At 42.2% G+C, this 12978-nt stretch overlaps 1 protein-coding gene across 6 annotated transcripts in view; it reads left to right on the top strand.

Moving 5' to 3' along the window:
• The window catches only part of Phactr2 (phosphatase and actin regulator 2), a 265333-nt gene that overhangs the window by 142466 nt on the left and 109889 nt on the right, over positions 1-12978 (top strand). The window contains exon 1 of one of the 6 annotated variants that reach the window (XM_028861366.2): positions 2657-2788. The exons of the other annotated variants lie outside the window; for them this stretch is intronic. Within the exon in view, the coding sequence (XP_028717199.1) occupies positions 2743-2788 (46 nt within the window). The 5' untranslated portion in view covers positions 2657-2742. Of the gene's footprint in view, positions 1-2656; positions 2789-12978 lie in introns of those variants that run through there. 6 annotated transcript variants of the gene reach the window in all.

Below are 12978 nucleotides of genomic sequence, written 5' to 3'. Positions count from 1 at the left end.
CATATTTACAAATTCCCTAGAAAGAGTAGTCTGTAGATAAATGCCAGTTGTTCGGGTGACATTAAATGTTCCTAACATCCACTCCAAACCCATGAGAGCAGCCCCGACTGTTTGTGCGAGCTCAATAAGGCAGGCATGGGGCATCTGAGAAGGAACTTACCTTGAAATAATTTTGTTCATGATAGTGTCTTGCATACATCTCAAACTGGCTTGGATCTTACTGTGTAGCACAGGTGAGCCTGGAATTCATGGTAGTCCCCTCTACCTTAGCCTTTCAAGTGCTGGGATTTCAAGCACTTGAACCACCATGCCCAGTTTGAAAATATTCTTGTTGTATTTCACTTTCTAATCTTTATGTTTTGACCTCAAAAAGGGACTTGGGAGTCTGTAGGCTTTTTGTGTGTGTGCCCTGGCCTAAGTTCTCAGCTATGATTAAAAAAAAAAAAAAAAAAAAAAAAAAAGGCCCTTCAAACACTGAGCCCCAGCAGACAGACATTCTGGAAGCAGGATGTCCCATCCTTGAAAAGGAACGTTGGAGCACACTTCCTGTAGTTTAGTTGATGTGCTTCCAGGGTAATGGAATGGGACTGGAAGAGTTTCAGGGAAACATGTGTAACTTGATCACTGGTTATTACAATTCCAGATGAGGCCAAGGAGTATATCGACCAATGAATCTGGGGAAAATCTTAAACAGGTAAATATGGATGTGTTAAGCAAATCCTAAAAGAGAACTAGAAACATAGAGCACCTCTTCCCCGCCCCCCCCCCCCATAATGCTTGAAATAAGACTTTGTAGAAGGAAAAAGCTCGCTATTGTTTCCCTACAAGAAGAAACAGGGATAGCAAGAGACATTGTACCAGAGTTTAGCGTTTATCATCCTTAAAAGCTTCTATTATGAACTTTCAATGGGCAGGATTTACTGTGTTTCCCCTGAACAATGACTTCCTTTATCAGCGAAGCCCTGCCGGTGGCACAATAGCGAGATATCTCCCCTCTTAACGTCCACAAACATTTTGCTTGTTTGCTTCTTAAGGCAATTTAAAGCAAAGGAACGGAAGAACCAGCAAAATCAGAGCTCACTTTCACTGCTGAATTCCCAGATGAGGTGTGTTCTCAAAACACAATGCTGTGTGTACTCCACGAGGAGAGGCAGTGTTGGTGTTATTCTCCTAATGAGAACTCGCATTTTGGTGAAGTCTTTCGGTTTCATTTTAAAAATTAGGATTTTTTTTTTTTTTTGATTTGGTGCATACCTCAGTCGCAGAGGGCCTGCCTAGCGTGCAAACAGCCCCAAGGGTTCAATTACCAACACCCGCACCCCCCCCCCTGCAAATAGTCATAGTTGCTTAACAGCTTTTTAAGTGAAAGAACTTCCCACCAAAGGAGAGGGGCCACTTACTTAACTATGATGTTAAGCAAGTGTCTTTCAAAAAACCAAAACAAGGTCCCACTGAGCTCAATCATACACACATTAAGGAAATGTGATTTTTATGCTTAGAATATTAAAACAGATATCTTACAAAGGCTGTACTGAACAGCTGTTTTTATATTTCAGAGTTGTTTAGGATAAACTATACGATGAAAGGGGACATAAGCAACATGAATATAATGCACTTTTTAATGAAATTTGTATACTCAGAAAGGTATGCACAAATCATAGTATATAGCTCATAACAACCTTCTGTTGGACGTAACATGTTTATATACGTACACATTCACGCACACACATGTGCATGTATATATACTAAATTTAGATCACTCAGCTTGCTAACTATTAGCTGTAATAGCAAAGCTTTTATCTGTAGTCATAGTTTTTAGGAACTTGAGACTTAACAGAATATTATGGGGGTATTAATTCAACTTTGGGGGCACAATAGTTTGTCAAATAAATTACTATTGTTATTGTTGTTATGGTTATATCTACCTTTCGAGTTTTTGTAAACACCTTACTTTACAGTGATTCTTTGGAGGTATAGGGGAGGTGAGCAAGCCAGAGTGGTAGGTGGTGGAGTCAAGTGTATATATATATATATGCTCAGTTGATTTCACACCTTAGTCACCGTGGACATGACTGACCTGTATTGCCTAACCCAAAGCCATTAATTCTGTTTTGTTTTGTTTTGTTTTGATGGCATTTGTTGAAGGGAAGATAATTGTTGGAGGGAGGAAAACACTACGCCATGCCCTGTCTAATGGCTCTGTCATGCTGCAAACAATATAAGGAAGGAACTAACTTTAAAGAAACAAATTTTCCTAAATGAAGTACCAGTGACTGAGTACTTTAATGTTTTTTTTTTTTTTCTCAGACTAGAGGACCATTTGACACTGAGCCTTGACAATTAAAGGGAGTGTTTGATAGCTCTCCTGCCCCAGGGGGTGAGGGCACCCAGCCCCTGGGTGCAGCTGGACCAACATCCCCCCACCCCCGCCCCCGCACCCCACCCCTGCTCTCCCCTCTCCTCCGCTCCCGGTCGTTCACCCCCCCCACCTCTTTTCTCCCGGTGACCCCTGACCCCAGCTAATCTGCATAGAGGAATGACAGGCATCCGCTGGGCTGGATCGGGCCGCTGCCAGGGTTGGGCGACCCGCGCGCACGGGGGAGAAGGTGCGGGACAGGCGGGCGCGGGCCGCGATGAGCGCGCGGGAGGCCGGCGGCGGCGGCGGCGGCGGCGAGCGGACGGGGGCGCGCAGGAGCGGAGCGGCCCGGTGAGGCGGAGGCGCAGCGGGGACGGTCACCCGCCATGGGCCAGACCTCGGTGTCCGCGCTGTCCCCGCAGCCCGGCAGCGGTGAGTCCCGGGCCAGGCCGGCGCCTTCAGACCCCCGGTTCCAGGCGCAGGCCCCAGCTCCGCGCGCGCGTGCCCCGGGCTTTTGGTGTTTCTCCAGATTTTGACTCTCAAGAGCCAGAAAGTTCCGAGAAACGCCATTTGCGCACGAGTCTGTTTTTGCAAAGGCAAAACTTCGAAGAGCAGGGGAAACTTTCCCGCGGGCTCCCCACTTTCCTTAGGCTTGGCTTTCGAACAGACTAGAACGGAATTCTTTCAAGCTTGTCAACTGATTTATGGTTTGTTATTCGGAGCATAAGTGCGGCTTGCTTTCCCCTTTCCTGGCAGGACGCTGAATATTTAATAACTACCCCCCAAAAAATGTATAATTGGTTCAGATGATACTTGTTTTGTTTATGTTACACACATAAGCCATAGCATTTAGGGAAGCCTGTGTTTTGAGTGGCAAAGTTAGTTTTATGGAAATGCGTGTAACGTTTCAGAGTTACAGTACCCTGCTTCTTTTAGCTGTTTTCTTTAAAAAAAAAAAAAAAATGATGAAGAAGGAATGAAGGAGGTAAGCAGGCTGGCATTGTCCCCGTGTATAGGAATAAACAATTGTTTGGCGACACATCGTTGGGTAATGAAATAAACCCACCAAGTATTACTTTGATACTTTCCCATCAATGGTTTCTAAACCACGACCTTGCAGAGGCCATTGAGTGGTCTGGTGGACTCTTAGGTTTTACAGACATCCACAGGATCTCATGGAAAGGAAATGGCAGGGCACGGAAGAAGGGTTGCAAGGGATTCCAGGATGTCTGAGCAGAGTTTGACCATCTCATCCCCTCTCCACGAGTTTGTGCGTTCGGGCGCAGCGTCGTTCCTTGGAACATCATAAGCATTGCTGAGGCTTAGGTTAATGCCCCCCCCCAAAGAATGACCCCTCTGCAAGGGAGAGGAAGACAAGTGTAAGAAAGCCTATGCTTGCCCTTATTAATGATGAGATGGCCACCTTGCTCTGGACATCAAATGACTGCTTGTTGATGGCATCTGAGTGATATTTGGTGGTGGTGGGGGGGGTTGATAGGGCATGTTGATTAGAGTCTTCATTATAAGATTATTTGGCACAGATGAAACTGGTTTTCTTTTGTCTTATTGAAGTAGTGTGATAGTTTCCAATGAAAGCAAGGATTGTGTTGCTTGCTTGCTTCTTCACTAGCAAAGATAGAATGGAATTGTTATTCCAGTGCAGGTAGTATTCGGGAAGTACAGTCCTGACTTTAGTTCTTTCTCCATGAAATACTGCTAGAGTGAATTACGGAAGAGGAAAATTTCCCTTTACATAAATCATGGAATAGTACTTAAGTGAAGTCTAAGAAACAAGCAAAATCCTAGCATATGGCCATTCCACCTCCTTTCTAATATAAGAAGGAAAAAAAGGGGGAGGGGAGATTCTGAGTGCTTGTAACATCTATGATGTGAGCAATCACAGGGAGAGAGCAGGCAGCCTGTTTGAATAAAAAGTGACTCTTGGTCGTGAAAGGTATTCTAGGGAACTCTCCTACAAAGCACATTGTATTTAAATTGCAGGCGCTCAGTTCAGATTCTCACAACTTGGTGTAACTGAAATGGCTAACCCATACTTCATGAAGGGAGGTGTTGTCAGGGAGCGGGCGGTGGTTGTGGTGTGGCAGTGAGGTTTGTTTTCTCGTGGTATCCGCTGAAGATCTCTGTTAGCGGAACCCCATTTCCCTATTGTTTCACCAGTACGTTCTAAACGACAGCGCACGAATCAACCATAACAACTAGACACAACCAGGTGTGGTCTGCTGTAGGCCGGTATCTGCTCTGGTAGTCGGAGGATGGAAGCCCGGTGCTCTGGGCTTCTTCTCAGCTGTGTCGCTGGCTTTTCAGGTGAGGTTTGATCTCAGCCATCGGTGGTATAAGTTTGTAGTGGCCACTGGAGATGATACGGCTTCAAGTGATTCTTATCATAAATGCTTAGGGGGGGCAAAACCTGTTGGGGGTCATCTCTGGCACCAGGTTCCAGAGTTCATATTTACCACGTGGTCTGAGGTTTTGTAAGAATCTACATTGTCACCAGAAATCAGCTCCCCCCCCACCACCACCACTTTTTGACTTCAGGCTCTCCTGAGACTTTCAGCTCTGGGCTACGTCTAGTTTTGGGGGATCTAGAGGATCATTAGTAGCTGTTTCTGAGAACAGGGAATTATAAAAATAGTTTTATCGACCTATAATTCACAAGCCATAGCGTTTCCCCATTGAAAGTGTATATAGTTCATTGTCTTTAGTGTGTTTGGCTTGTGGAACCATCTGTCTCCATCCACTCACTCTCTTCCTTGCTGATACACATGAATCCACTTTCTATCTTTATGGATTTGTTTATCAGGGACGTCTCATGTGAATTGAATCATGATGTGTGTATTTTTTATGACTGGCTCCTTTGAGTGGGTGTAATGTTTTCAAGAGTCAACGGAGTGGGGGCGTGTATTTCATTTCATTTTATTGCCAAATAGTCAGATTCGCCTTTCGTCGTGGTTGTTTCTACTCAGCCGGCTACTATGAACACCACGGCTCGAACTTCATGGAGAAGTCGGTGGAGGTGTGTTTTTATTCCCCTTGAATCGATAAGTGGAAAGCATTGCAAGTCACTTGATAGGTTTAACCTTTTAAAGGGCTGCAGTTTTCCAGGGCAGCTTGTTGCCACCTTCCCTTTAGCCATGGATGAAATTCCAGTCCCTTCCCATCCTTGCCTAGCACTTGTTATTGTCCATTTTTGCGTTAGCCATCCTTGTGGATACCAATGTGCTTTCCTCTACTTTCTAAAGGTGCAGATGATTTGCAGGTATTTTCTCCCACCCTCTGGCTTGCTTATTCCCGTGAGTGGTACAATTCGAACCTCACATTTTAAAAGTCTTGATGATGTCCTGTTAATTTTTCGTTTGTTCTTGGTTTATGGTGTCATGTCTTTAAAAAAAATTGCCTCATGAAAACCAAGAACACTTATGGCTTTGTTTTCTTCTAGGGGATCTTTAGTTTTCGATCTTATCCTTAGGTCAGTGATACATTCTGTGACTTAATTTTTATGTTTGTGCAGTGCAGTGTGGGATTTCAGCTTCACTCTCTGACTTCTGGGATGTCCAGTTGTCCCAGAACTCCTTGTTCAAAAGGTGATTTCTTCTCCATTGAACTGTCATGGCTGTGAATAAAGTTCAGTGACCAAACACTTACCTAGCATGTCTGAGGCCTTGAGTTCTATCCCAAATTCGGGAGGGGGGAGGGGGGGCTGCAGTGAGAGAGTTAGTTAATGATCTGTCGTAGGGAGTCAGTTGACTGTATGTATACTAGGGGTTTATTTCTGTGTCTGTTCTATCCAAATGTCTGTCTTTATATCAGAATCACACTCTATTGCCATAATTTTGTAGTGGGGTTTTGAAGCTGAGAAGTATGACTCTTCTTTGATTCCTTTCCCTTTATCTATTCCATCTCTCTTGTCCTACTTTGTATACGAGTTTTACCATCAGCCTGTCAGTTTTCTTATAAAAGCTGAGATTTTGATAGACTCCGTGTTGAACCTGTGACTCGGGCTCAATAATATTGCCATCTCAAGATGGATAATAATCTAGTCCATGTGAGCAATGTCTTTTATTTAGATAGTTTAAATTTCCCTTCTACTGTTTATATGCAGATATGTGCAAGCATGTGTGTATGTATGTGTGTGTGTGCACATGCATGTGCATGCCCACATGCATATATAGTGGCTAGAGTACAACCTCAGTTCTTTAAAAGGTCTTTTTTTATTTTTATTTTTTGCTTTTGAGACCTGGACACCTGACCAACCTGATGATTGCCAAGTAGGCCAGACTGGCGAGCTGTTGAGCTCCAGAAATCTACTTGTTTCTGCTTCCTTGGTGCTAGTGTCCTGCCACACCTGACATTTTTTATGTGGCTTCTGAGGACTGAACTCCAGTCTTTGAGCTTATGGAACAAGTACTTTCCTGACCGAGTTGTTTCCCTTGTGTCTCTTCCCACAGTTTTGTAGTTTCAGTCAACATTCATTTCTTCTTTTGTTAAATTTATCCTATCATTTTTTGTTTCTGATGCCATTATAATGTTGATTTTTATTTCATTTAAAGAATTGCTAGCATTTAGAAATATAAAGCTCTATCTTTGTATATATCTTGTACCTTGTTGAACAAACTTATTCCTGATGGTTTTTTTAATGGGTTCTTGGTACATTTCTATCTTTAAGCTCATATGATACATATATGAGATCTAGATACAAGGTCATATGTAAAGAGAGACATTTTACTTCTTTCTTTCTGGTTTGAATGGTACTTTACCCTCCTTTTCAATAGAGAATCTCTAGTCCAGCGTCAAACAAGAGTTAGAGAAGAGAACCTTTTTGTTCTGTTGCTGAGCCCAAGGCAGGGGACGGTAGCTTGACAGACTCTTCACAGGACACATGAGTGAGAGGTTACAGACTCAGCATGAGTGCCTTTATCAAAAGGTTCCTCACTATTCCTACTTTATGAGTGTCTGAGGGTCTCCATCCTAAAAATGTTGGGTTTTGTCAATGGCTTTTTCTTTCTCTATCAGGATGTCTGTGTGAACTTCATTTTTCATTTTATTAGTCCAACATGTTGCATTAAGTTGGTATTGGGATATTAAGCTAACCTTGCCTTCCTGGGATAGATTCATTTGGGTATAGGATGCCGTCTTTTTTGCGTAATGCTAGATTAGGGTTGGCAGTGTTTCCTTGAGGACTGGGTTCTTTGTTTCTAAGCAGAGGCCAACTAGGCATGCCTTCAATTAAAGTGGTTCCTGTATTCTGTGGCCTTGTGCCCAGAGCAGGGCATGGTACACTGAACACAGGAAGTATTTGTTGGGTATATAAATGAATCAACAAACAATATTCTCAATGAAGAGTTTGATGACTTTAAGCCAGTGATTATATGAATGAAAGATATGAATATGAATTGGTTTTTTTTTATTCTCTTCTTTTTAACCTCAAGAATTGTGTTAGTCTCCATTGTGTGAAGGGTAGTGTCTTAATCTAATAACCATCTCTTCTTCATCTTTTTCAGCCTCACCCTATCTACATTGTACCATAGACCTGCTCTCAGTAATTCTGCCCAGCATGTTAGGTAGAGAGGTCAGGGGATGCCTTGTCCCATTTTTAGGAGACAGGAGAACAAGTGAATGAAGTGTGTGGGGTCATGCTAGACAGTGGTAGAAACCTGTGTTTCTAAGTTTCCAGGTTTGATTGAAGTTCCTACTTCAGCTATTCTTCCTAACCAAATATAGGAAGAAACCACAAAAATAAAAAGTTTGTTTCTTTAATGAAAATAATGTGCACATGGTCAAAAGTCAACATGACCTGATGATTTAGTGTAATAATGAGTTGACGTTTCTTTTAGCCCCACCCCCCAGTCCTGCTTTCTAATTATAACCCATTATGAACACTGGTTTTTATTCCACAGTCTTTTTTTAGATGTATCTTTATCAAAACAAACAAGACTTATTGTACTTATTGCTATGTCCTTTGGATTTTTCATGCACTATGACTTGAAAATATGGCCATACTAATTTCATTAATCTTGCAAACAAGTGATATTTTATTATGAAATATATAAAATTCCCTTTTAAAAGAAGCCTGTATTTTTATATTATGCTCATACTGTTATGTATTTTGGGGGGCTCTTTTTTTAAGATTTATTTTTTTGATTATATGTAGAGTGTTCTGCCCGCATGTATGCCTGCACACCAGAAGAAGGCATCAGATCTCATTACAAATGGTTGTGAGCCACCATGTGGTTGCTGGGAATTGAACTCAGAACCTCTGAAAGAGCAGTCTGTGCTCTTAACTTCTGAGCCATCACGCCAGCCTGTATTTTTGGGGGGTTCTTTTACTTACATGTACTATTTTGAGCAATGTTGAGCATCCTTACCTGAGTAGTTTGAATTATAGGTACCAGGAAAATCCCCGCAGGAGAATCTCTTGCTCAATGATTTTGTGTGTGTGTGTGTGTGTATGTGTGTGTGTGTGTGTGTGTTTTATTTTGACAGCCTTTATCAAACTGTTCCTATTGAATGCACCTCACTGTAGCTGCTCACTGTGAGAATTGCTTTTCTGACCTCTCTCACTGTACTGTCTATCCAGTGGGTCTTTCCCCATATACTTAGTAAGAAATAGAAGTCACTCCTTCTGAGTGGGACAGCCTGCAGACTTAATACATGGGATGGTAGCAGGAACTCAGGACTCATTCAGTCTCTGTGTAGATATCCATGTGCTGTGATGATATACAACTGAGCATGATCACAATGTTCTGCACAAAGAGTTTCTGACAGTTTTTTGTAAGTATCTGTGTGGGGGGGTGGGGGTGGAAATGCTTTTCATTTTGATAGTAAAGTTGAGCATTTGAAATTCTTTGTTTCTGGCTTGGCTATTTGTAGCCTTAGGATGGTTCTAAGGTTTCCTACAGATTTGAGTATGAAGGTGATTGATGAGCATTGTGGGCTTGTTTCATTTGTTTGTATCTGCCAATGACTATTTTGAACTGGAAGTTTATTTATAGTATTTTTATAGGACTATTTTATACTTCATGGAGTCAGATTGATTAATTCCTTTCTTCCTTTATGAATCAGGACTCCCTAACAGAAGCCTTCATTTGTTATTTGATCTCTGTGATTTGTTCTGACTTATGATGAAAAGATGTGGTCTTGTGAAATTCTTAAGTATCTGTAAGGCTATCTCCCCCTCCACCCCTGAAAAACAACAAAAATACAGATAAGTTTTATCATGAGCAATTTGAAAGGGGAATCACAGAATTAAAATAAATATTTGTATCATATATGGAAAATCATGACAGTAAGAAAAATAAGGACACAGGTGTTTTGTTTTGTTTGTTTTGGTTAGTTTGGGTTTAGATTTTCGAGACAGGATTTCTTTGTGTAGCCCTGGCTGTCCTGGACCTCACTTTTTACACCAGGCTGTCTTCGAACTCTCAGAGATCCGCTTGCCTCTGCCTTCTGAGTGCTAGAATTAAAGGCACACACCACCATGCCCAACTGAACAGGCATTAAAAAAAATTTACCCAGTATCTGAAATTACAGTCTCAGTATGGGCCAAGACCTGTTCTCAACACTGGAATTAGCTCACAACATCCATATGGGGCAACTAATTAGTGCTGTGTCTCATTTTATCAATGAGGAAGACTGAAACACAAAAGTTAAGTAACTGGTCTGGGATACTTACAAGAAGACACATAAGAGATCAGTTTACATATGAAACTTGAAGCAATAAGTGGGGGAAAAAAGGTTGGGGGGCAGATGCCATTGATCACCTAAAGGATTGAGCCAAGGTTAAAATGAACAATTACCAGGGAAGGATTGTCTTGTGATAATTTAAACGAGTCCATGCTATCAAGAGAGAAGTGCGAGAATATGTATTTAAAACCTTACAAGGGGCCTATGCTCAGACCTAACAGTTATACTTGTAGCAGTATTTTCCAAAGAAATGCATTGCTCACTAGAACAATCTATCGAGCTTCACATTGGAAGTAGCCTAGGAATCAAATGCTAAGAGATGTCTGGAACTGACTGAGGTACAGCCATGTTACAGAAAAGCCCTTTACGGCCTGGAGAGCTGGCACAGTGGGTAAAAGTGCCACCCAAAGTATGGGGACCTGAGTTTGATCCCTAGAACCAATGTAAAAGCCAGACCCACAATGGGAATGAGAGCACGCGCGCACACACAGAGTCACTTTTCAAGAGTCTAAAAGTAGTTTTTAAATGATGACCATCAGGATAAGTGTCAACATATGAAAAGTGGTTTTCAAAGTAATCTGATACTTCCTAGAGGTGTTGTGACCACCACGGCCTTTTCTCATTTAGACATGGCCAAAGCCAAGGTTTCCATATCTGCTGACCACATGGAATGTCACAGGAAGTAGAGGTGTAAATTGACCCAGAGACTGTATTTACTTTTCTCCAAATGCATGGACTCCCAACTTGAAGCTTATAGGCACATTTTTCTCTTGTCCACCAGCTCACACATAATAACATGGAGACTTATTAATTATGAAAGCTCGGCCTATAGCTTAGGCTTATTCCTTACTAGCTCTTACAACTTAACCCATTTATTTTAATCTACACTCTATCATGTGGCATCACCTCTCTTCCATCTTGCACCTCCTATTTTTTCTTGTGCCTCTTTCCTTCTTCTTCCCAGAGTCCTCTCTGTCCTTGGAAGTCCCACCTAACCTCTTCCTAGCGCTTGGCTGTTCTGCTTTTTATTACACCAATCACAGCAATATATTTTCACACACGGTATGCATATATCCCACAACAGAAGCTCAATGCTGTTTTCCTCTCACTGTTTTTTTCCTTGCGAATTTAATGGTGAGAACTGAGGTACAACAGGCCCTAATATCTTCCCTGAGGTTTAAACTTCTTCTTTCTCACTTTGTTTTTTAGTTTTTTTCAAGACAGGGTATCACTATGTAACTCTGGCTGTCCTGGAACTCACTCTGTAGACCAGGCTGGCCTCAAACTCACAGAGCTTCGCCTGCCTCTTACCCCTCCTCCCAAGTGCTGGGATTAAAGCCATGTGGCACTAAGCATGGTATTCCTTTGTCACTTTTAAAAATCAAAAATAGTCAGAAATTTGGTCATCACTTCCTCCACATTGGTCCATGGCTCATCAGATCTGGCCTTGGGTGACATCATAAATATTTACAGTATGAATTTATTTTATCTTCAATCTGAAACCGTGATAACCAACATACAAGTCCAGCTTTAACTTCTTCTTGCCTAATGCAGTAAGAAAGGAGATAAATTTACGTCGTTGGTGCTGTGATTAAATCTCTTTAATTCTAATAGAGGGAAAGAAATGCAACTTGCTTTCTGTCTTTGGAGTCCCTCAGTGTTAACAGACTAAAGGCTTGGCCTCTATTCTTAGGGGGAAAAAAGATTAATATTTACTGAAGACTCAACTGATGTAAAAGTGATATTGAGGTAAAAAATAGTCTTAAGAAAATAAACACATCCATTCCTCTTCCCATCCCCCATCTGAAGCAGAAGAACAAAAACAAATAACAGTGTGATCCAGAAGGGAATGGGCAGCTAACATTACTTACCAAAAGGTTGCTCTGCCCATTATCATTTATACTTATAAACTACCTTTCCATTTATTTTCATTTCAAGGGGTGGAATATTTTTTTTTTCCCTCTAATGCTTCTGGCAAGGCTAACACAGCAGTCCTTAATCCTAAGGAAATTTCGGTTGCCAGAGAAAGAACTGAGGTGCTGTTTTGCTAAAGAGCATCCTGGAGAGCTGTGCTGGTATGTTCTTGGTGGTAGATCCCTGCAAACCAGCTTGTTTTATAAGGGGAAGTTAGAAGGGAGAAAAAAGCGGCCCTTCATCTAGCCAGCCAGTCCTGGACCAGTTGTTTGTAAGGTGTTATGCTGAGCTGTGGGGAAGGGCCAAAAAACCTACACCGACCTCACCTACCAGGTGCTTAATGGAGTGATTCAGAAATCGAAGTGGGAGAGAGAGGACAGCTCAGTGGCTTGGGTACAGAAATCGGGTCCAGGGCCAGAGCAGTATCGACACAGGCAATGGGAACCACTGAAGCTTTCTTTGTCCAATCAGAGAAATTGTTACAGTGTTGCTTGGCTTGGGGTGGGATGCATGTGACTGCTGCCTGTTGTATGGGTCTCACAGGGACAGACCAACAGCAGCCTAGAATGATCCAGCAAGGCAGATGAGATGCTGGGATGCCTGATCCGAGGGGTAGCTGGAGAAATGGAAAGAGGATGTCACCTGAAAGTGTGGCTTCTTCTGCTCCACATATGGTAGGCAGGGCCCACTTGACAAGTTTGTTTGAATACTTCATGGACATCTCAAAGATAGCATCCCTAAACAGAAGACTTGATTTTTGTACTCCAGCACTTCCCTGGACTTTTCTGCATTTCATTAAATCATACACCCAGCCATTCATAGTGTCCAAGTCTAGGAAAGCTCGTCCCCAGCCAGTCTCTTTCCTTCTGTCTCTACTGCCCAGCTAACTGCAGTCTATCTTTCTTCAGCAATCCGTTGGCTGCACAACAGCTAAGTAAACTTCAAAAAGCATACTTCCTGTCACTGCCTATCTCAAAACTGTCCTGTCTCGATGTTGTACTTAGAAC

The sequence above is a fragment of the Peromyscus leucopus genome, chromosome 8a (assembly GCF_004664715.2).
Source record: "Peromyscus leucopus breed LL Stock chromosome 8a, UCI_PerLeu_2.1, whole genome shotgun sequence".
Classification (NCBI taxonomy): domain Eukaryota; kingdom Metazoa; phylum Chordata; class Mammalia; order Rodentia; family Cricetidae; genus Peromyscus; species Peromyscus leucopus.
The sequence above is the reverse complement of the archived record's forward strand: the minus strand, read 5'-3'. Positions and strand labels throughout refer to the sequence as shown.